Source organism: Pieris rapae, chromosome 19 (assembly GCF_905147795.1).
Source record: "Pieris rapae chromosome 19, ilPieRapa1.1, whole genome shotgun sequence".
NCBI classification, from domain to species: Eukaryota; Metazoa; Arthropoda; class Insecta; order Lepidoptera; family Pieridae; genus Pieris; species Pieris rapae.
This window is the reverse complement of record NC_059527.1, coordinates 3591970-3617606: the sequence shown is the minus strand read 5'-3', so window position 1 is coordinate 3617606 and position 25637 is coordinate 3591970. Positions and strand designations below refer to the sequence as shown.

Genomic DNA, 25637 nt, shown 5'->3' with positions numbered 1-25637 from the left:
GGTTTCTTAATTAGCAGTTTGCATATCAAATGACATGAGAAAATAAGACATAACCAGATAAAATTCTTCCGTCAAATATCTGTGGGATATAATATAAACTTTATTGTCGAATGCTTAAGTCATTACCCTAGATATCGAGATTAGAAAATCTAAATTATTTTGTTAAAATGCAAATTTAGTTTTGTTAAGATTATGAATGTGACTGTTTTTTTTTTGGTGTTGCTGTATCTGGAGAATATTATCAATGAAAATAAACGAATTCAATATTGAATTAAAAATTATTTACCCGACTTGTTTTTTTTGATATGTTTACAATAAAATAACTGTCTTAGAATCCTCTGACTTCTTCTCGTCTTGAAAATACTCGTGTAAAATACAAATTGACTTGCTTTTGCGTATAATTAAATGGTTAATTCCACGTTATCATTTAGTCCATTTTGTTCAATGCTAATAATATATTCAAGATAATAAGAATTTTATTTCAAGTAAGTTTTATATTCGATTTTTAAAGTAGGATCACACAATGAACTCGTGATTTAAATTTAAAAAAAGAATACCAAAACACAGCTCTCGAGACAAAGTGAACTAAAAAAAGGGTTAGGTGCAAGCCTCACCTATTAGCGGCTCGTAGTTGTATGGGTGCTATTGTGCGAACTGTGAATGACCTCTTCAGCATAATAATGGATGAAGGGATGCGCAGGAGCGCGTGCGGGAGGGGCGACCGGTTTGAAATTAGAACGTTTTTTTATGAAATGCCTTTGTCGGCGCCCGCCCGGTGTGCATGCGCTAACTCGACAAATACATCTAATGAAATAAGGCGTATTTTGTTTCGTTTCCTTTTTTGAATTGCCTTTTGAGTTAGGGAATATCTTGAGGGGTTAAATCTCAGGTGATTTCAGCTGAGGCTGTAGTGAAATTTGAGTATGAAAGCGTACAGCTGCAAGCAATTTACCATTGAAAAAGTATATTGTTAAAATTAAAGAGAGAATTACAGAATGTCTACGTAATTTAATGAAAATAAACAATTATGTATGAGTAAAAAAATAATTAAGTATGCTTCTAATATGATATAATAATAATATCATAAAATAATAATTATGATAATAAATCAGATTTAATGTTCTGGAACTAAAGACCACATGCTATGGTTAAATCTTATACTCTGAAATAATAGCGTAATAGAATTTATTAAAATTAATATTGTGTCATGAGCAATATCTTATTTTATTTCGTATTTCGTACTAAGCATATATGAGACAAATATAATAGCAACGTCGCAATATATATAGCAAATAGTTTACTATTTACTATGCTTTCTATTTCTATTTTATCTATTCCAAAATCTTTATGCCTCAATTCCGTACCTATAGTTAATAGAGATTACTTACTGTCTGAAAACACGTAACAATTAAGCGATTAAATACCATATCATCGCATGCTCACAGGGCTGAATGTTTATTTACATTAGGTCAAACGCCAGTTGTAATATCACGTAAGATCAACGATACGGCGCCGTCGATTCCCCCCATTAAGAGTAAACAACTAAACAGATGTGGGAGGGAGGCGATAGTACGAGACACGACTCGGCGCTGCTTGGTTGTGTTCGAAATTCGAACGCACGCTATGTTCGCGCGGGAAAAAGTTTTAACAGTGCAATAAATGAAACGTTTTTTTATGCTGCCAGTATTGTGTTGTGTAAAAATGTAAATTGTCAAATAGGAACTACATGGTGTGATAAGTGATTTATCTGTGGCAGTATGGTGGATTTCGGTGGGAATTGTGATAATGTCGTAAATGGAAAGAGTCAATTTGTTTATCTCGTTTTTGTGCATTTGTTGCTGATCTGTTTGGATGGAACTAATGGTAAATATTTCTATGAATAATTGTACATTAAATCGGTGATGAATGACTAAAATTATAAAGCTTTATATTCTGAGTAAGTTTCTTACGATGAATAAAAATAAAACGACAATAGAAAAAGAAAACTTATGTTAAATTTAACATCCCGATGGATACCCCAATTTTTTTGAAAAACCAACTCAATTTTTTTTTAACCGACAATTTAGGTATAATTATTTAGTTAGCGGTAAAATGGGCATATTTTTTAAAACTCAAATCAATTGATCAATACATTTCTTTTTTATTATAAGTACTTAAAAAAATATGCTGTAATTTTGTTGCAAATACGTACCTACCTATTATTAAACATAAAAGAAAATTGGATTGGTATGTTGGAATCCACGAATTTGTGCCTAAAGTAAAGGATTCTCTCGATTTTTTTAAAATAATATTTTTTAAACATCGTTTCGTTTTTGTTTCGCCCAAAGAAAAATGTCCTTCTCTACCCAAATTCACGTTATAACATTGCACAAAACCGATTGGGTTGTTAGTCAGAAAGCCGTCGCACCTATAATCTTTTACTTTCATGTAATGAACTTCTGTCTTTATTATTATACGCTTACGTTTAAAGCTTTATTCAAATATAATCTACTATTATTGTTATAAATTTGAGTATGGAACTCAAATGTATAACTTCCTATGTCTAACGGCCAGTGTCTTAGGCTTGGCTTGCGAGCGATATGATAACATTCACATTGCGCAATATTGGTATCTCAATGTTTGTATATAACGTCCGTCATGTCAATGGCTTCAAAAATTTAAAATCAAGAAAAAAATGCTTCGGTTAATATTAATAGTAATAATGCAGTAACGCCACAACTCTTTTTCTTGTACTTTAATTATTTTTATTTAGTAGTCTTTTTATTTAAGATCTGCAGTTTCTACGAGTTTTTACCGTAAGAGCGAGTGGTGTACAACCGAGAATCTAACCTACGACCTTAGGGATGATTTATGTAAATATAAATTCTTACCTATTGTCTGCGTGTTCACTTTAAAAATAAATTTAAAATGATTCGTTTTTAGAATTAGGAGTTATGAGGCATAAAAAGAATTATTACATATCGTAGTTAGGTTGGATTGATTACATTATTGTCAAGATGGTAAAAAAGACCCATGTATAAGGTCGTCTTTCTTAACGTGTATCTAAAATACGCTTTTGATAATTACTCAATAGCAGTAGGCAACAGTGACAGGAGACGTTTAATTTTAATTTTTTAAAGTATATCCGATGTGAAATGCTGCTATAGGTATATATAGATATCCAACTATACTCTAAGTAGATATTTATCTCAAAGTATGTTTTTTTATACTGGTATATAAGAAATAGTAAGAAAATCCAAAAAAGTAGCCAGTATTGCCATGTTTCAAAACATCACATGTCATAGAGAATAAACACTCAAAAAATGATAGATAAAAGAATACACATTTATTTAAATAATCCCATATGTATTCCGCCATAATATAACATCCTGCCGTTATTGTAATCTCAGTATTGATGTCGTGTACCAAAGGAGCAATAGAACTGGATTTTAATTCCAAACGTGACATACATGTATCGAATTACATTCTCAATGGCTGTCTGAACGATGCTTGAACGCATATTAATTGGTCATATTTATAGTCAACCCTGAATTAAGTGAAAAGAAATCCCATTCTAAAATAGATTTCAAATCCCATTGAGTATTTGATTTGAGTTTCTATACGCTAGTGTTAGTCATTATACTAATTCTGTAAAAGTAATATTTTATTAATTTATACCGCCGCACCTGTGGACGAAATTCATTAAAAAGATTTTTTACGTTTTCAATACATTTTGTTTATGAAAGGGTGGCAAATAATCCTATAATGATTATTCGTATTTAGAATTTGTGCGTTACTCACAACAAATCCTTAATTGACACTGTCATCTGCATAATATTTTAGTTAATAACTTTACAACACAAAATATTATGAATGACTGGTGTTCTTGTGATATGGAAAATGATTATAAAATACAACTATGTATTAAAAACTCACTCTTTGTATGGCATATAAATAAGTAGAATTGGTTATAAATACCAAATAAAAAAAAATTGACGTAAACTTTTGTTAATAAAATATTTCTAAGCAACGTATGAGACTCGCCCACGCATAGCCAGAAATAATTCTATTGTTAGGATAATATTATCGGTGTAATATGTATTATGAATGGAAAGACGAATTCGTTTGTTAGACCACGCTTAAAGATTAATAAATTTTCGTATCTAAAATCTTAGTCAAATGCTACGTAGGTGAGTTAGTAAAAGTGAATTATAATAATAGTTAGTGTAATAAATTTGTTAGAGAAGTTTTATTTAAATTGACCAGAAGTGTAAAAATATTATTATAGAGTAATCTCAATATTATTCAACAAATTTTTGTTCTTTAGATTTCCAATCATGCAAGAACTATAGACCTCTATTGAATTTGTCATAGACTAGATAGCATAGACACAAGTTATACATGTATGTATGTGTGTTTATATACATACTACGCGGGCAACACTTCGTAATAAAACAACCTGTCAATATAATAATTGCTCTATGGGTGGTACTTGTTCATTGAATAATTAAAAGTAGCTTGAGGCCAATTAACGAAATGTTCGGTAAAAGCGATGTTAACGAAACAAAGGAGTTTTTACTTCGGTTTAATTAGTTCACTGGTGGCGAGCAACAGATAACTACTTTTTGTGTTAAGCCACTTTTTGTTATGAACATTGTATGTACGTTAATTTTGCGGGGTTATTGAAATAAGAATCTAACTTTAATAAGTGGAGTTTGAATCTTTAATTCTGGTGAACAATTCTGATTTAATTTAGAATCGAATGTTAAATTATTATTGTCTCAATACTAACAATAATAACTTACTTTTTTAACATTACAATTACACTAAACATGCGAAAATAAATAAAACAAAAGAAGACGTAAAAACGTGACTAGATAAGCTATATGTAGCTAACTTCAGGGTGTCGGTTTTAGATGTGCGCGCGCATCGTATAGAAATTACTCTCATCCTTTTTCCCTAACGCGCCAAAAAAAGTATAACTTCAAAAATCTAATCTATCTGGATATTTGAAATATATTAAGAAGCCCTTTGAAATTAAAAATCGATAGTAATGGCGTAATGTGGATGCATGTGGAAATATGATTGACATATTTGTATTTGCAACCCTCTCCTTTATGGTAAAATTCGGAAAAGAGAGTGGTTGTGCATTTTACTCTAATCAATAGATATTTAAGATTAAAGTGACTTTTAATAAAATAACAATTTACATCGAGCATTGCCCCTACAGACAATGCGGACAAACGTCATAGATAATGTATATTGTACGGGTTATCGTGACATGACAAGTTTGAATAAATGACAGCTAGTGCGGTTGACCGCCGGGGATTAATTTAAAAATATCTTATTTTAAGTTTAGTTACGTAGCCGACTGAATCATTCGATGTATGGCTTAAAAAATAAATTAGTTACATCTGTGATATTGGATATTGTATAATATATTGTTTGTTATATGTGCATTTGAGTAGTTTATTTATTTATTGTTCATATAGATACTTAGGAACAGTAAATAAATAAGTCCACAATGTATTTTTTTACATATTTACGGCCTATTATTGACTATTAATGAAATTGTATAAAATAACACTTTATTATAATTACACCAATAGATTTGCATGTGAGCAGTGTTGGCCTTATGGCTTGAGCGTGGGACTCTCATCCCTGATGTCGTAGAATCGTACCCAGGCTTTGTGCCAATTGTCCACGGCGTTGTAGGTACAGAAGTTTGATCACGTCTTCTGTCTCTATTTATGTATTTGACAGAGAAACAAAACAACGAAACAGATACAATTGCAGCGCTACTTGTATTATTAAATCTGCAATACATACATTAAGTACAATACAAATCAATTTCTTAAAAAAAATATATTTATACTCAATAAATGTTTCTTGTTAAAGCACAAAATCGAGCACCACGGATCAAAGAACACCCATCCAATACAGTATCAGGCCGGAGCGAACCGGCCACTCTAAGATGTGTGGTTGAGGGTCGGCCGAAACCAGCAGTGCACTGGTTCAAGGATGGGTTTCCATTGCCACCAGCTGACGATGGACACAGGGTCATGTTAGAAGATGGGTTGTTATTTCTTAGGTAAGTTTTTTTAATACTATGCGTATCTAAAAACAAACATGTGTGGGTGTACTCGTGTACAAGTGAAAATTCTGTATGACCTTATATTTCGATAAATGATTTATTATATGCAACTTTACAGAAATTGGTTAAATTAGATAAAGTTTAACAAAAGGCTTTTATTACCATAGACATGAATACAAATAATACATTTTTTTTATTAATTTATTTAATTTTATTAATTTTACCTTATTACTACTAAGATTATTAATTGATAATTACTATCATTATTATCGTTACTATATATATTTGTTATTAAAGTTAATTGCTTCGAATCTGTCATGGTAGGGACAAGAAAAACATGGCGCTTAAAGGTAATATGTGACGATAATTTTTTTTCCAACGCCGATAAAGAAGTTTCATTTCAAGAACTATTTTAAAATTTAACTATTTTAGAAAAACATTCAGCCGTAATTTCTTTAAAATAAAGTTCTCCTTTCTCGGTTTATCGCTATCGCTTCATGGATACCGAAAATGGCGTATAACCGGGAGAGCGTGGAATCGATTTTCTAAATAAATATTGTTTAGCAGATTGAATTATTTGCATAAAATAATAAAAACAAAAAAGGTATAATGTATGTGCCTCCATATTTCAATGTAGAGTTAAATTCTATATTCAATGATATTTAGGCCCGGTTTTTAATTAAAATTCATATTGATGATAAGAGTTATTGATTCTGTTGCAGAAACCCATTTTTGTTTTAAGCTATTGATTTGTTTTGACGGCTATAGATAAAAGAATTTAAATGTTTTTTTTTATATTCATGTACCAATAAGTTTTTAAATAATTTTCATGTAGAAGATCGATCGTATCGTTAAGAGCTTCGTGATTAAACACGAACGCAACAGAAGCATACATCGTTTGATATTATGCGTGTTGTATAAAATGAAAAACCTATATGTTCTCAAAAATTAACGCAAGATGATATGCTGAATGTATTTAGTGAATAAATCATTTCTTAACTTACGCAGTTGTGGTCACTGGAAATTAATATTTTGGAATAAATTAATTCCGTTATTTTATTAGGGTTAATCGAGGGAAGAAGGAAAGCGACGAAGGTGTTTATTGGTGTGTAGCACGAAACATTGCCGGAGAGGCCGTCAGTCAAAATGCCACTTTAAATGTTGCCAGTAAGTATATTTGCCAAAAATCGCAAAAACTATTTTTTTACAAAGCCTATTACAATTTTAAATTTCGTGTGGTTGAAGAACGTAATTCACTATTTGCTATTCTTGAATCTGTAAGATTAGCTTTTTAGTTTTAGTTAGTTATTAATATTGTTTTTTTTTTATTTTCTCTAGATTAAGGTTCTATAGATTAATATATTTTGTTTTTTATATAACTTCTGGTTATGCACTTATTGCACTCATAATTTTTTATTTATTGTTTTCTTTTCTTACTAGGGTTGCCTGGAAGAGATCGCTTGTTAGCGATAAGGCCGCCCGTTGCATCCCTTGTAATTTACATATATTTTGTTATTTGTGTTTCTTTCTAGCAACGAAGTGTGAATAAATAAAAATAAATAAAAACGTTAGGTGCATACATACATATATATACATATATAAGCTAATATAAAAAAAAAATCAATTTGCTTAATTAACTTATTCACCAGACACTATTATGCTATGAGACTTCATCTACCTATTTATAATTTGATAATCAATACATATATAAAAATGGATGTCGAATATCCTTGCCTAAACCAAAGCGAAGTTAGAATGTCTCGTTTGTATTTTGTGACATCCATCATACATAAAAAACTGCCACCAATCCTTTTTTTTGTTTACTCACTGTCCATTGCAACCACGACTAGTGTTATTTTTATCTGTGTTACACAATGTTCCAATGCCCAATAATACTCACAATATTCTTCAGTACTTAGGATGTGCTTCAATTTATTTTATATCTTTTAAGTAACTTTAGCTCAGATTCGGTACTTACATGAACACACCAAGTGCAGTTTTTTATGGACTATTGTCTTTTAAGACTTTGCAGGTGAATCTTGCTGTATTTAATAATAACTATTTTTATGATTACCCTTTCAACCAGGCTAAATAGATTTATACCTTAGATCGTGGTTGAAGTTCTCATTAATTTGGGACATTTGTTTTATAGTATTCTTTGATGATTTTCTTTTTTAAAAGAGTACCGAGAGTTTCTTACGCCGACTTTTTCTCTCGGCCTACGCCCTCTGTCTTCTTTGCCGATGAGTAGGGATGCCTACAGGTTACTATTTAATGACGTGGAATAAGTGACTGAATAATCTTATGTTCCATAATAAACATATTTCATTTTATATAAGAATACTCTGTGGATATATTTTAATCTTCTTCTCTTAATTCGATTTTTAAATTTTAGTGTTACGCGATGAATTCAGAGCAGAGCCAAGAGATGTTCAGGTCGCGGCAGGAGAGCCTGCTATATTAGAATGTGTACCACCCAGAGGAGTGCCTGATGCATCAGTACACTGGATGAAGGATGGACAACGTTATGAAGTTGAAGTTAATGGAAGGTAGAGGATGTCCTCTAATATATAGTTCTTATTCGAATTAAAGATTTAATACGTAAAATACTTATGAATTCCTAATATACATTGTGTTTGCTTAGTTAGTTAGTTAGCAATGTTAAATATTTACTTAATTAAATTCTTAACATTTTTATATTCTTAAGAATCTTGCTACAAGTGCGCATGTGCAAATTTGTTCAAATTTGAAGTTATAGACTTTAAATCAATCTAGTACAATCAAGTCATCATTGGAGTGTTTAATGTCTCACCCTATGTACTAGATCAATTTCAAAATCAGCTTTTGTGTGTGTAAACTAGAATATATATTATAGTATTTGTTTAGTGTATATTCTCTAAATTTTGTTTCATGTTCCAACTCTGCTAAAATGCATATAATTGTAATGCGTGCAAGCATTTAAAAATCCATTTCAATATTAAAATATTAACACTTTCTAGGCTATTGACCTTTGAATTGCCAGACGACGCCTTTTTATTTTCCCTTATTGCACATTACCTTGAATATATTATTATAGCAAACTATTTTCAAAGATTAAAGTGTGTATAACGAACTACTCTGACCTATTTGGCTTCCGAAAACGCATTTCTACACGTTATAAATGATGATAAACAAAAGTTTTAGTAATGATACACTTATTTTTAAATCAGAAAACCATTAGGTACTACTTACAGCTCCAATAATGTCATAATGATTTATAAAAATAAATCAGTGGCGCTACAACCTCTTTAGGTCTTGGCCTCAGATTTCTGAATCTGATTCATGATCATTTTTAAATCTAATAGGCAAGTAGGTGATCAGCCTCCAGTGCCTAACACACGCCGTCGACTTTTTGGGTCTAAAACATGTCAGTTTCCTCACGATGTTTTCCTTCACCGTTCGAGCAAATGTTAAATGCGCACATTGAAAGGAAAGTCCATTGGTGCACAGCCGGGGATCGAACCTACGACCTCAGGTATGAGAGTCGCACTCTGAAGCCACTAGGCCAACACTGCTCCCTTACTTAATGAATTTATAGGATTATTTGTACGTAGAATTATATAAAAACAGTCCACTGTAGATATAAAATTTGTGACACTGATTATGTAAGTATTTGTACATTAAGCTTGCATAATAAGCACTTGTTCAATAAATGTATGGAGTTGATGTAGTTTAAAATTTTAGGGTAACAATAACGGAGACTGGGAGTTTAAAAATATTAGAAACATTACCGAATGATAGTGGAGTGTTCAGATGTGTGGCGTCAAATATCGCTGGAGAAAGACAGTCAAGGGCAGCTGCACTAATCGTATTAAGACGTCCGCACTTCGTCACAAAACCCACCAACATCACGGCGTTAGTTGGACAAAACGTTGAATTTAATTGTCAGGTAAATACCACGTGTGAAACCAACCGAAATTGGCTTAAATAGAATTAATGTTAATCACCCTTACAAATTGGGTATATAAAATTTGCGTTCATGCTTCATTGGTTTTGTTAATTTGCATTTAATACATCTGTGGAATTGGTTTACAAATTACATTGATCTGATTAAATTGAACAAATGAATCTTTTATATAATTGCATTTTATGAAGTTCATTTTATTACATATCTCGCGGTCAATTTCCTAAACGCTTTCCCTTTGCAGCAAGCAAAGGAAATATTTATTCGACTTACGAGAGGGCGATTGACTTGATCTTAAATAGCATAGATCTTCATTTGTTATTTCAGAGTTACGATACAAGCGTAAAAATAACATGGGTTAAGGAAGATGGGGTTTTGCCGTCTCACGCATCTATAATCCGGGGACTATTACGGTTAGAACAGGTGTCCGCATCCGACGCGGGCGTCTATTCCTGCCGTGCCGATAGCCACACTGGAACTAGCACTGCAAGCGCCACACTAACCGTATACTGTGAGCATTCTCCGCTTTATTGCTCTATATCTGATATCTGTAAGGGCTATTTTAATACGGCCATCTGTTCCAGCATTGCCGCACTTCACACAGATACCATCCAATCTAACCGCATGGGAGGGTGACGTTGTGTCCATTCCCTGTGAGGCAAAAGGGTTACCGACTCCTACGACGTTCTGGATTTTAGAGGGAATTGAGGACAATCTACTGTTTCCGGAATGTACAAAGAGCAATTCGAGTTTACTGTATTTAGATGGGGTGAACGTTGAGCACAGCGGTAGAGTTATTTGCGTCGCGGTCAATTCGGCTGGGAGCGTGATGCAAGAGGCTCATTTGAACGTCCTAAGAAAAGGCTTAAAGAGCGATGATGATTTTGGTATAACTTACGAACACAAAATCCGTATGACGGAGTACGAGTTCGTTCAAGCGCGGAAGTACCTGCAACAGAATGTTCTGGTGTTAAAGAGGGTGGAAACTTTGTCGTCGACTTCGCTGAAAGTCGTGTGGGATGTGAGTGTATTTTATTTTTTTATTATAATGTTTAAAGAACTTTATTTTTTATTTTTTTATTTATTTATTTATATTAAAACACACATAACAAAAATAAAAAAACAGTTACAAAGTTATAAGGCAAAGGGCGGCCTTATCGCTTACAAGCGATTTCTTCCAGGCAACCCTAAATTTCTCTATTATTTCTCATCACAAAAAATATTTTATTTACATGAGAAACTTAATATTAATATGTATAGATACGAGCGAGATACACGTCGCCATAAACCGTCTTAATTTTAGTCAACTGTGTTCATTCTAACATGCATCTTTACTTCCTTTTTGAATTTGTCAAACACTGCAATATTGCGAATTTGAGATTGTAATTGATTAAATAATTGCACACCCTAATAGATTACTTCAAATATTTTGTACGCGGCTTCGGCAAGATAAGCAAACTCATGCTATTATTATTATTAACTTGAGTCTCAAAGTTATCTTGTTTCAGGTGTTAACGGATTATAATGAGTATTTAGAAGGGGTTAAGATTTGGTATAACGGAACGAGTTTGAACTGGCGGAATAGTTCTGAAGATGTTATCCCTCAAGTGGAGACGTGTTCGAATGGATCTCTCCTTCATGTGGACAATAGTGGATCCTCGTCTTACATACTGTCTGGCTTGAAGGCGTATATGCAGTATGACGTATTCTTGATGCCGTTTTACAAGATGCTGTTGGGGAAGCCATCGAACTCCATGACGGGTGTCACCAATGAAGATGGTAAGTTCTATCTAGTTCATGACCAAATGCAAATCCTTCAACATTATAGAGATTAGTGCATTCAATAATTGATATGATTGTAAACTTTAAAAAAAAAGTATTAAAATCCTAGGTATTTTTATAATCAAATTTTTATTTATTTATTTATTCACTACACATAGAACGCCAAAATAATACTCACACCAATTATCCTACATAAAAAAATATTAATAAATTATATGTATGTGCCTAAATCTTATAACTAACAATATTCCAAGCGACTCTTTTGAACTCAGCGAGTGTACACACAAAACACTACCTCAACAAATATTATTGTTATCTTATTCACGTATTTCTTACTAGCAGAATAAAAATGAGTGTGTCATTATTGGAAAATAAACATCTTTTTTATCTATGACAAATTTATAACAATTAACAACCAATTAGGAAGATTTTGATAAATTGTTTATAAAACAAAAAGGTTTTAAATAAATTAATGGGCGTAAATAATTGTTTTAGTGCCATCGTTCCCTCCCCTTAGTGTGACAGCGGGGGTCATAAATGCTACGTCGGCATGGATACGATGGGAACCACCACCTGCGAACACGTGGAACGGAGAACTGACGGGTTATATGGTGAGCTTTTTTTTTAATAATTGCTTTTTTATGACTATGCAAATTGTTGATTACTGTTTATCACGATATGTTTGTTTTCTTTATAGAGAAGAGTTATGCGCTAATATTCTTTTTTTATGACGCGTCATTTATCTAAAAAATACTTTTAATTGTTTTAAATATTACTGTAGAACTAAAATTAATATAAGTTTTTATCTACTGTGAAACTTAACCAACTATGGAATCCCTTTATTGTCGACAATAAGGATCGTCTCTTAAACTCGCATGCCCCCTTATTCTATAAAAAATCCGTCTTAGAACAATATACTTCATTATGAGGCTTTTGATTTGTTAGAATGGTCGTGAAATTAGTTAGATATCATAAATGAATCAAGTACAGCATAAAGCATTTAATTGCATACTTGAGCAATAAAATCTATCCATTGTAAGATCAGTGTTGTTGAATTTTTGTATGACGCGAACATTTTTAATGTTGTATGAAACTTTGAAAAAGCTACATTCGTTATTCGCAGTTACAAAATTAATGTTTTTTTAAGATGAAAAAACTGAGAAATCTATTCGTATTTGGAGTTAAATTAACTATCTCCTTACGATACCACACTTACAATATAGAATTGTAATTATATTATTAACTAACACTTTCTTCATCTAAATATAATATTGTTACGAGCTAGGGGATCGGATAGAAAACGCCGTCGAATTATTCAAGGGTTTATTTCAATAAAATCTATGAGGAATTCGTGTACACTAATATCTGGAAATTACGCACAGAAAAGCACTAATAACACACACAAGGAAACACTGTCACTAATCACTTAAATCACTCAGTACTTTATCACTGGTATCGCACTTGTTCGCACTTTTTCTCTTCGCTGTTTATCGCTTGGAATCGCATTCAAAACTGAACTGAGTGATCGCGTTTTGGCTCGCTTATATATCCCTGGGAAGAATCTCGAACGATGTTTCCGATGTTTACGAGAACTTTCTAGGCGGGAGCGCTACTGAGTAGCGATCGCCTAATTCTAGAACGCGCGTACTTGCTATCTCTTTCGCACATTGCTACGTGCTTGTCGTACGACGTTCTAGAGTTCTCGGTCTAGCTTCGAGAAGGTTCTTATCTTTTCTCTCTTTCGCGTATCAAACAGTGCTTGTCCCACACCTAGAAAATTCGTTCTAGAATATTCCTTCATCAAAGGGTTATAACCAGGCCTGAAAACGCCTGAAAACGGGTCTGCTGAAAAGTGTACCATTCATCTATACGTGTTCTGAAACCGACTGAAAAAATGTTTCAGCCTCCTGAAAACTACGGCAACATTATGTAAATTTCGATTTTCTAATATGTGATTGACCCTCTCCTGAAACGGTCATAAATCATATTTCAGCCTGCTGAAAAGTTCTCTAAGTAGTGGAAAAATCTAAAAACATTGCAGTTGACCCGTCTTCGTAACACTACCCTCTCCTTAGACATGCTCGTCCCGAGCATCATCACTTCCTTTCATCATTATCCTTTTCCCTCGCGACCGAGTCTGCGAATCCTTATCGCCTGCACAAGCTTTACATTTCTTGATCCAGTCTTCTACATCTTCACGATAATTAATCCAGTAAAATATTTCTTTAACCTTCCTAAGAGTCTCTTTTACTCCTAAATGTCCACTAGATAACTCAATATGACACATTTCTAGTATGTCGCGAACCTTGGATCTTGGCACCACTAACTGCAAATGATCGCCTTGAGCATTTTTCAATTTGCGACATAACACTCCATTATGTAGAACTAAACTGTCCCATTCAGCCCAGTAACTCTTAGTAGTGTTACTTGTAGATGCAACTTCACTCCATTGTGGCTTGACAGCTGAAGATTTCATCCAGTCCAGAATTGGTTTAATGTCACAATCCTCTTGCTGTTCTATCTGCATCAACCTACCACCGAAATCTGAACGAATGGTATCTGTTCTAAGCATCCTAGCGTGACCATCCCTTCCGTCCTGTTTGGTGACTTTTTCACCTGGCCTTTGAGACGCATCATCTGAACTCCTTATTAGCCCTCTTTCATGGATCGATAACATATCAGAAAATTTCTTTAATTGTTCCTCTGCCTTTGATAGGTGTATTGACAAGGCTTCCTCATAGTTATCCAGAAATGTTCGAACTGCGTTCAACTCTTGTTGTTTACTGGCCTGTCCATCCACATCGATTACTCTACAGATGTCATAACCACAATTTGAAGAATTGCCTTTTAAGGAGACTTCCTGTCCTCCACACTTGAAGATCCCTTTTTCCAGATCTATTTTACATTTGTAAAACTTCATAAAGTCTAACCCGATTATACAGTCATCTACTATGTCAGCAAGAACTACCTTGTGTCTGTAAAAACGTTCACCAATCTTGAAGGTCGCGATACCTTCTCCCCGATCGGCTATGCGTTGACCCGTAGCTGTAACAAGCTGTGCAATTCCTCTAGAAGGGTTTCCAGAAAATGTCTTCAGAAGTTGATGTCTGATTACTGTTCGTGAAGCTCCAGTATCAAGTGTCACATTACACTTAGTTCCATTGACTTCTCCGTCGATGACTAAGGTATTTCCACGTCTAACCTTTACATCACCTCGGAAGTCTTTCTTAGGGCACGAAAACCTCATGTGCCCTACTTCCCCACAGATGTAACAGGTTGGCCCATGTTGACCAGTAGCTCTTTCCGTGACAGCCCTAATGCGGTAAGGTCGAGGATCTTTCTGAATCGCCTCTACCTCCAACGCATGGGCTAGAGCGTCCTTTAGGTTCTTGTGGTGACCAAGGTTCACTCTCAGCCTCACTTCACGATCTCTTATTCCATCTATGAAGGTTTGCACTAATATCTTGTCTGCTACATCTGGTAAGGATGCGTAAGCTTTCCTTACCAGCTTCTCTATTTCCAAACCCCATTCTTGCAAGCTCTCACTTGGTCGCTGCATTCTCTCCCGTAATTGAGCCCTGTAAACTGGCTCTAAATGTGAGTCTCCATAACGTGATTCCAGGGCATCCAGCAGTCGCGTTAGCGTCACATCTCCTGTCATAACTTCCAACACGTCCAGGGCTTCACCTCGCAATCCCAACATAAGGGCAGCCGCAGCCTGATTATCTTTCCAACCGTTTATCTTGCATAAAGCCTCAAACTGTACCTTGTAGGCGTCCCAAGAAGAAGAACCATTAAAAGTAGGTGCTTCCAGCGTTCCAGATGATTCCACAAATCCAGACATCTTAAGGCACTGAACCTCCTTTTCTAACTCAAGCAATCGTTTCTCCTGTTCAGAGAACCTACGGTCCAGGTTCTCAAACTTTGAATTTAACGTCTCCGTTTTCTTTGCCTGCATCTCCGCATCTGCTGCAGACACTGTCACGAACTCCTCTTGATTCTCCCTTGGAGTAACTGGCATTTTTCTATCCCACTTCTGACACCAAAATGTTACGAGCTAGGGGATCGGATAGAAAACGCCGTCGAATTATTCAAGGGTTTATTTCAATAAAATCTATGAGGAATTCGTGTACACTAATATCTGGAAATTACGCACAGAAAAGCACTAATAACACACACAAGGAAACACTGTCACTAATCACTTAAATCACTCAGTACTTTATCACTGGTATCGCACTTGTTCGCACTTTTTCTCTTCGCTGTTTATCGCTTGGAATCGCATTCAAAACTGAACTGAGTGATCGCGTTTTGGCTCGCTTATATATCCCTGGGAAGAATCTCGAACGATGTTTCCGATGTTTACGAGAACTTTCTAGGCGGGAGCGCTACTGAGTAGCGATCGCCTAATTCTAGAACGCGCGTACTTGCTATCTCTTTCGCACATTGCTACGTGCTTGTCGTACGACGTTCTAGAGTTCTCGGTCTAGCTTCGAGAAGGTTCTTATCTTTTCTCTCTTTCGCGTATCAAACAGTGCTTGTCCCACACCTAGAAAATTCGTTCTAGAATATTCCTTCATCAAAGGGTTATAACCAGGCCTGAAAACGCCTGAAAACGGGTCTGCTGAAAAGTGTACCATTCATCTATACGTGTTCTGAAACCGACTGAAAAAATGTTTCAGCCTCCTGAAAACTACGGCAACATTATGTAAATTTCGATTTTCTAATATGTGATTGACCCTCTCCTGAAACGGTCATAAATCATATTTCAGCCTGCTGAAAAGTTCTCTAAGTAGTGGAAAAATCTAAAAACATTGCAGTTGACCCGTCTTCGTAACAATATATTTAAGTACTATTACTATAAGGTATCTATCTCTAAATATCTCCCAACTTAAAAATAACTTAGGTATGAGAAAAACACTTTTTTACGGATTATAGTTATGTGGTCACCGTGACCACGCACGCTGTAAAGCACGCGAAACGTCGGTTTAAATTTAAAATTATGTCCAAATAATTATAAGTTTAAATACAATAATACATAACTATAATCCGTAAAAAAGTGTTTTTCTTTAAATGTGTAAAAGTTATGTTAATAAAAGACAACTTAGGTATGACTCAAGGTTCAAGATCACTAAAGATCACATATCCCCCAGATCGAAATCCGCGTCGGTGGAGGTACAAACGGTCGTGTCGTGGGTCAAATGTCTTTAGGCGCCCGAACGCGGGCCGCTGCGGCGAGCTCGTTACGTACGGGAGGGCGGTACATTGCGCGCGCGGCGGCTGTCACTAAACTCGGCCGAGGGCCGTTTAGTGCGCCCGCGCAGATACATATGTTGCCCACACAGTCGCAGAGGCATTATGTTCAGTAAGTAAAGTCTATTTGTGATATATGTATAAAGAAAATAACGACTCTCATTTATATGAGACGTAATCATCTTTATGTATGAATTTGCCGCGTTTCGCACAGAGTGATAGACTCGGGTTATCGATGGTAAAACATGAATACTCGATGGTCGTAATTCTAACCTTAAAATATCGAACATTGAAGATTTATATTATTGGTTTAAAGGTTATTAATTTTAATAAGGAATAATAAGTAAATCACCTGAAGTAAAAACTTTTAATGTTGGTCAAAAAGTTAAGTTAAAAGTTGGTCGTAAAAATGCGTACGTGGCATGGAAATCGATAATTATATTCAAGTTGTATATTCTAGTATTTTTATATTTAGAACACGTGTTTCGTAACAGTACAATTAAACAGTGTGAATAAATAAATATCAGTTTGGTGTTTTTAAATCAATTTCATATATGAAATTGATTTAAAAACATTTTATATGATTATTATGATTTACAAATAATTTTTTTTGATTAATTTCAATATTTATCGTTAATCACTGCTGCATTTTGGTTATTTTTTTTCCATAAGCCAAAGAAGTATAAGTTTTAACGCATGTACATAAGTACACACACTTTTTTTTATTAGATTTAGAGTTTTGTATCTCTTTGTTTTTAGAAATATAATTTGTTTTTAAAAAAATTATTTGTGATATAACCGATGTTATTTGAACTTTCGTTCATATCGCTATTTAGCTCGCTGTCACCAAATGAGTCTTGGCTATTGGGAGTTAATTCTTTACATAAATAGCTAAGATTTGAGATTATTTATATACGTATATCATATATTTAATTCAAGCCAAATTCTCAAAACCAATTCTAAGTTGAAGGGCTGAATTAGCTCCTATATACTTAAAATTATTAAAGAATACATAACATTGGTAATGTAGCAATCAAATAATAATAATTAAAAAAAAAGTTTCTTTATTTGACCCAAAACAAATACCACATTACACATATTACAACATTCATTGTGGTCAACCTTATATATAATATACATCTATGAGCACTAGCGTTTAAACTAGGCCTAGCCTGTACCTTAATAAATGCTTACTAAAAATTGAAACTTGCTTGTTTCATTGGCGTCTCAAAGAATTGTGTACCCGAATGAAGCAATAAATTTATTTTAGGACCGAACCACCTCACGATTCTTCGATTCCTCACATATTTCACGAAACGTGGTTGTTGGCGCTCGGCCTAACATTATTCTCTGTGATTGTTATCGGACTTGTCAGCATTTACTACATCAGACGGCGAAATGGCATACAAAGGAAGAAGGCTACTGGTAAGCAAATAAATTTTACAAAGAAAAATAAATATTTTATTGACATTCAACAGTGTAACTTTTAGGGTCTGTTTCACAATGTCCGGATAAGTTCCAAATAAGCTATTTATTACTTATTGGTAGGATAAACAGTATTTTTGCGTTTCACGACTGTCAAATAGCGCTATACGTCATGAAATGCGAAGTATCTTATTCGGAACTTTTATCTTTCGAATAATTTATGTGTTGCATAGCTATTTGGTACTTTATCCATACATTGTGAAACAGGCCCTTAATGTTTTACGCGTACATAACGCGTTAGGTTAAATTTTGACTTGACTACCATTTTCACACCTTAGCTTGAAGTTTAAATTGTTTGATTACTCGAATAGATTTATTTATAGTTAAAGCAAATTTGGAAGTCTTACCTTTTTATCTTAGAGATCTGTTCCGTAATATACGAGCTAATATATTATTTATTAAATTATTATTTCACTTCATTCTAGAGTTTTGTATGATTGTAAGAAGGTTGTAACAGGTTGGCTGAGAACTTTAACATATGAGGAAACTGAGCATATTTTGGTGCGAATCTGCTAGTTTGAGACAAGCCTAATTGTATACTTGACAGCCTGCACACTCGCTCAGACACAAAGAAACACAGCACGCACATACACACACAAACACGCATGCATAGAATAAGTTCATATCTATTCTTTTTAGAATTTGTATAGATAAGGGAAGTAGCGAGTCAACCCCAACACAAGTGTCTCTTGACTACTTACGGGGGTTGTCTCATACTCATTTATTTAATGTAAGAATTTGAAAAACAAAAAAAAAAAATTAATATTTAATCATAAAACACTATCGACTCGTTATCAGCAATTAACGAAACGATAAATTCAAATGTAAATATTATATTGATATGTTTGTATAACAAATAGTTTATAATAGATGTTATTTGAGGTCACGATCTCAACCTTAGCATAACATTTCAATCAGTTAGTTAACTCTGAACTTCGAGTGAACTAAACTTCAACTGACTAGCTGACATATTATAGAGTCATTGCTCCCTGGGTCAGCGATAGTGAGCACTTAATAAAGCTATGATCTAATAAGTCACAAGTACCGAAATGATTGTTTCAAGTTCTATTCAAGGCTCAATATTTTATAGTCTTTAGGTAATCTGTGGATATGCTTTTCGTTCATAATTCAAATTATCATTTCATTTATTCAAAAAGTGCTAATAATAACATAACAGGACACTTTTAAATTTAAAATTGGAATTCTTTAATGACCTTGACATAACGTGATAATAATATATCTAAATAAATTTGAAGAAGTCGGAAAAAAATTAATCTTTTTTTTACACACAAATCAACACATTAGGGATGCAACAGGTTATCGCTAACAAGTGATTTCTCATGGAATATTATTTTAATTTGTAAAACTGTTTTAGCTTTAAGGCAATATTAGGTTTGTATTGTTTATAATTGAGTAATTTTATTAAAAAAAAAACTTTTGTCCATGCCGAAATCTGTTCCATGATAATTTTTCTTTCTAGGGAAAATGGTCAGCTTTTCACCTGAAGCTTTTTAATTTTTGTGTCTAAAACAGTTTTTTTTGTTTCCTTACAATCTTTATCTCCAGTCACCCGCTTACTATTACGCCTTATACCAAAGCAAGTGTGTGTTTGTCTTCCGTCCGCGGGTTCATATTTATTGTATGGCATTAGCATTGAATCATTGCCCACAGGCCAACCGATAGTAACAGCACAACAGTGTTTATTGAATAAGGACACGATCTGGCTGAGAGATCGTCCTGTATTCCCTGACCCCTCGCTTGACGTCAACAGCTGTCATCAGACCCTGCTTCAGTGTGAGTTATAATGACTCTTTGTTTTACATAACTCATTTGTTCATTAATAAGATATTACAGTTTTAGATGTTTATTTCATTGGGTTATTATTACCTTTAAGCTTATGTTCATGGGACGGACCAGTTAATTACAGAGCTAAATATGTGTATTGAAATAAATATAGTAGTTTGAACAAAAAAAAACTTGGCGATTAAACAGAGTGGCGGAGAGTTTATTGCCAGTTCTTCTCTTCCGGTCTACGCCCTTGATTTGACAACTGGCAGTTAATGTATAGAAGGATTTATTGTATAATTCTTTTTTTGACGTTCATAAGTGTACATTATTTTACATTTATGAATAAATTATTTTTGACTTTGACTATGAATACGTGTGGAATTAAAAGGTAAAATGGCCGAATTTACTAGTGACCATTTTCCAATTTTTATTATTAAATCAAATTTATATTTTTTTTTAGAAAATACCCGCAACCTTCTAACTCAGCGATTATACATGTGTTCTATAAGTGCGAAAATAAAGTATATATCTTACTAAGAGCATTGATGATCTCTTAAATTAAATACTCTTAAAAAAACTCATGCAGTAAATATTTATCTTTGCCTAATTATTTCCATTTTCCTAATAAAACATACATTAAACGGCAATCATGTGTATAAGGACATTAATTGAAATTTCAATGGAAAAGAAGTCTTGATAAATAATCTCATTAAATATTTACATAAGATTAAATTGTATATCAACATTGAGCATTATTTATACTTCAGCGTGTTATTGTCGATAATTTTTTATGAATAAACATGAGGCAAATGATCCCATTTGTCTGTTTTAATCGCAGCTATTAATTGAACTCAAAGAAACCATAGATACGTGAACTATAAAGTCGTAATAACTATGTGTGAAGCCGTATATTTCTTATTAAATTTTAAATTTAAAAGAAAAAAATTCAAACATTTTATATTTTTGGACGTTCTATATTTAAAATTATAATACTTGCTAGTCCCACGTAGTTTTTATTGTGACAAATGACAATTAATTTTAATATCTCGACTTCTTATTACAAAACTTAAATGAATCCGTTCTCAAATACTAGGAGCGCTCCGCTACTTATTTTATGACACAAATTAATATTAGTTTTACTTCAAGACTAAGCTTCCTTTCGCTAGGACCTACATCAGTCTTACAAGGATGTTTCATGTTATTGCTTTTATATAAAAAATTATCAATCATAATCAATCATATCAGTACATACTATCGTAGTTTCTCAACATTATAGAGCAAGGAGTTTTAATGAACATTACCTTAATTTAAGTTTTCACTGGTATTGTAAAAAAAATCAACATAATTCTATCAGCCATAATTAGTGTACCGACTAGATTCTAATTCATGTAGTCGCATTCTCTTTTGTGAATTCATAGGTAACAAAAAATGTATTTAAATAATATAAAATATTTAATACTGTTAACAAGAACTGTCAAATATTTCTACTGTGCAATAAATATAGGGCTAATTGTCTATTCCCTTATAGCTGGCCAATCAAGCATCTTAAACGCAGAACCGGAATACTGTCTGCCACAGAACTCTATTCAAGGACTAGATACATCGAGTGTGGACAGAATCAAACGCCCGGAGCCCTACGCCTCGAGTGCTATTTACACAGAACTCAATTTCAAGGTTTGTGAGATAAGCTTGGGAATACATTTGTTGATCTTAGATAAGACCCATTCGCGTGTAACTCAAGTATTTTCACATAGGATTTGTGATGTTATTCGACTGTGATTTCACATAACGGATTAACAACTAATAACTAAGTTAATATAGGTATAAAGTGTATACCTACTGATTGTAAATGATGAGGATAAAACTTGCTGAGTTTCTTGCCCGTTCATCTCAGTACACGGCCTCCTGGTAGTTTTGCAAACGGATGGCGTAGTTTTGCTCTTTTGCGAATTTTGGAAACGTTTTTGACATTCATAATCGTGCCCTAAGACGCATCTAAATTGAATAAATTAATTTTGTTTTTTTTTTATTTATTCACTCGTATTTTCCCGCGTCCATATGACTTTTATATACATTATATACATTTGGTCTTCCGTCTTTTTTGACTCAATGTCTTATTACCCCTAGATGGGGTAGAGGGCGTCCACAGTCTTCCTTGCCTTGTATTTTACCTCGCTCCAAGTCTTTCCAACTCTCTTTGCCTCACCTGCAACTGTACGGTGCCAGGTTTGCCTGAGACAGCCACGTTTCCACTTTCCTTGCGGGTTCAATCAAGCGTAAGTCCTCCGTAATGTCCGCTAAATATATAATTTAGAAAGGTCTTTACAGTATAAATTATATTATAAAGTATCAAGTTACACTTCCAGATTCTGTATTGAACCAGGCACAATTAGTCCGGATAAGGATAAGTGTACGTAAATAGGTATTAATTGGCTTGATACATACGTGATTATATTTTAACTACTTTAATTGGGTTTTGACTTTTATCTTTTATATACTATTTCTATCGCCGAGGTCTCTCAGATGTTTCATAATGTATAAACATTTGTATTTTTGTTATCTGTTATTATAATATAATATCTGAAATATATTTAAGTTGTTGAAGTAATTACGAAATCACATACATTGCGTTTCTTTTATTCGTTCCGTTAGATCGTTTTTTTATTTTCCAAATGTTTCAATATCTTCACCAGGACAGTAACGACAGCGGAGATGCCAACTGTCCAGAAAGACGATCACACAATAGCATAGTTCGTTCGTGCAACGGAAGTATTCAGTACTCCAACGAATGTTCCACATGCCACAGCTCATCCAGCCGCTCCACAAACTATAGAGACTTTAGAGAATACAAGGAATTCAATAAGGAAGAAGAGGATACAAACAGATCGGGCTCCCGAAGCCGCCAGGACAAAAGCAAAGTTTGCCCGAATGATTTAGAGTATGACTACCCGCAGTGGCATTGGCTCGGACGAGAGAATAGTTTCAAAATTCCCATACAGAGGCACTCAACCGGCCGCTCTGAACAGGGCTGTCAAATAAATCTGTGTGATATACTGCCGCCGCCCCCGTATGAGGTAAACAATGATTTTGTGATGTCTCTGTTGTACCATTAATCTCTGTCCAAGGAATTATTTGCATTTATTAAAATAATTTTTATGGCGATTTTACTAAATAATAATTCAGTAGCATTGTCCTGATACCTAAGATAGCTGTATCTATTTTCTGATGAGTTTTTTATGCCCGATATGCGCCGTCAAAATCTTTTTTAAAAAAAAATTTAATCTTGCCGAAATAAGCCGAAAATGATGATTTCCTTCGCGGTTTGCGAATGCATTCAATGCGCATAAGGTGAACAGGAATATTCAGTGTATAACCAAGGTTCGAACGCAGGACCTCTGGGTTAAGTCACGCTATTAGGGAACAGGGTTCATTTTATAATAATTGGTAAAACATTAAACCGCTGTAGTATTTCTGATGAACTTTTACATAGTTGGTAGGGTATTTAGAGTTTTCCAAATGTTAGGTTATATATATTTGAAAATAAAGTAAATATCTATTATTGTAGAGCTTATAATGAACTTATATATATTCTTTACAGAGTCCAGAAAATAAAGGACAGCTGAAATTGCCATAAACGTTGTGAGGTAGACTAGGTGAAACGAAGCAATAATTTATATCATTTTGAATTTGTAGATACTAGTTATAAGTGTACATTTTAATAGACCATGGAATTTCCTTGGAATCGCCTTCGCATTTTTAGAAATATACAAACTTGTTAAATTCTTCTTTTTAACTTAATTTTATTTTCCATAATGTATCCATTGATTATCTTTTAGTCGTAGCAAAACAATATTCATGTTTTTTGCAGTTTTTTATCACACGCGTTTCAAACGATTGTTTTGTTTCTATTGTTTTTTTCATTTTTCCTATCTGTAAATATACGTATTATGTTTCTGATACACTATGTAGATCATAGACAATTCATCACTTTTATAATTTTTAAACGTACATTACAATGTTATAACATTTACGTTTAAAAATTAAAAGCAGGGGTCGTTCACCTCTCAAAGGACATGGGCGTATATGACCCAACAGCTGTTTATTAGAAATATAATTGACACAACTATGAAAGGAAGTAGAAATCCTTTATTAATCGGCCTTCTAGAAGTTTTAGTGAATACCCATGCTATACACACTATAGTAATCGTAACGGTAGATGCTTGTAGAAAATCATATATTATAAATAATTCCTAATTCTAGTCATCCTGTATAGACTAGTTATAAACGGAAATTGCGCTCTCATAAATTCACAATACGTTAAAATTCCTATTACGCCTTTGTTCATAAAAAAGACAGTCTTTTAACCTAAAACTGGTCTGTCTCGTTTCATCGCAGTGGAAACAGAATTTGACAGAAAGAGACAGGCGTCTGCCTTTATCAAATGAGCTGATTTTGTTTTTATGAATAAGGGGGTAAGATTGTAGATAACGTCCGCAAGTCGCATCATTAGTAATATTAAACAGTAACTAGCGCTGGTTCTAGGAAATATTTAGGTGACCTGAATTTCGCTTGACATTTATGGAACGCGCCGTCAACCTAAAATGCAAACAAAAGTGTGCATTCGGAAAATGCTGCAAATAACATTTCTGTAATTTTATTTATAAACATATTAAATACATATCTTCATATGTATTAATGACGTAATGAAAACAATCATTTGGTTCTTCGATTCAATTATTGAGTCTGCGAGCCTGTTTTGGAATTGAACTGATTTGGAGATTCCAGATTCCCTTAGTTTTCGCATTCTACAAATAATCTGGCCATTAGCATAACACTTGCGCGTGTACTTTTAGCGAAAATTCTCAGAACTTCCTGGCATACTCTTGCCAACCTATTTGCCGGGAACTATACTGCTAATAACTTGTTAGCGAATCCATTTTCAATGTATCGTATTACGTAATTGTAAGAGTTTTATTAAGACTACCTTTTCATGTAAAATCAAACTTGATATCATTGTCTGGTTATAGCAATCTTGATTCTGTGGTATAGTTCACTATACATGGTAAGCCTGCTGACAGCGCAAGTTACAAGTAGGAGGTAATATCCTGGTTGTAATCACTGCCATTTTATTAGTATTTTAGTTGTAAAATTTTTGACTGTGATATTTATGTATATTAATTGGTGTTAGTCTAAGATTAGATTATTGTAGAACTTTTGAACATGTATTCGAGTAAATTGTTTATAATTCGTTTGCTACCCCAAGTATTTTGAGATCCAGTTGTTTTATTCAAAATCGAAATAAAGCTTTTTAAACAC

The 25637-nt window shown here is 33.7% G+C and overlaps 1 protein-coding gene across 1 annotated transcript; it reads left to right on the top strand.

The window, feature by feature from the left end:
* Nucleotides 1-1583: 1583 nt before the first annotated feature.
* Nucleotides 1584-25637, top strand: LOC111000402 (protein sax-3). Its single transcript, XM_022269817.2, has 15 exons — nucleotides 1584-1863; nucleotides 5878-6070; nucleotides 7137-7240; nucleotides 8469-8622; nucleotides 9797-10001; nucleotides 10344-10527; nucleotides 10601-11037; nucleotides 11525-11795; nucleotides 12294-12409; nucleotides 16949-17160; nucleotides 18319-18473; nucleotides 20205-20327; nucleotides 21850-21995; nucleotides 23015-23395; nucleotides 23920-25637. The coding sequence occupies exons 1-15, from the start codon at nucleotides 1758-1760 to the stop codon at nucleotides 23953-23955; spliced, it is 2823 nt and encodes a 940-aa protein (XP_022125509.2). The 5' UTR covers nucleotides 1584-1757; the 3' UTR covers nucleotides 23956-25637.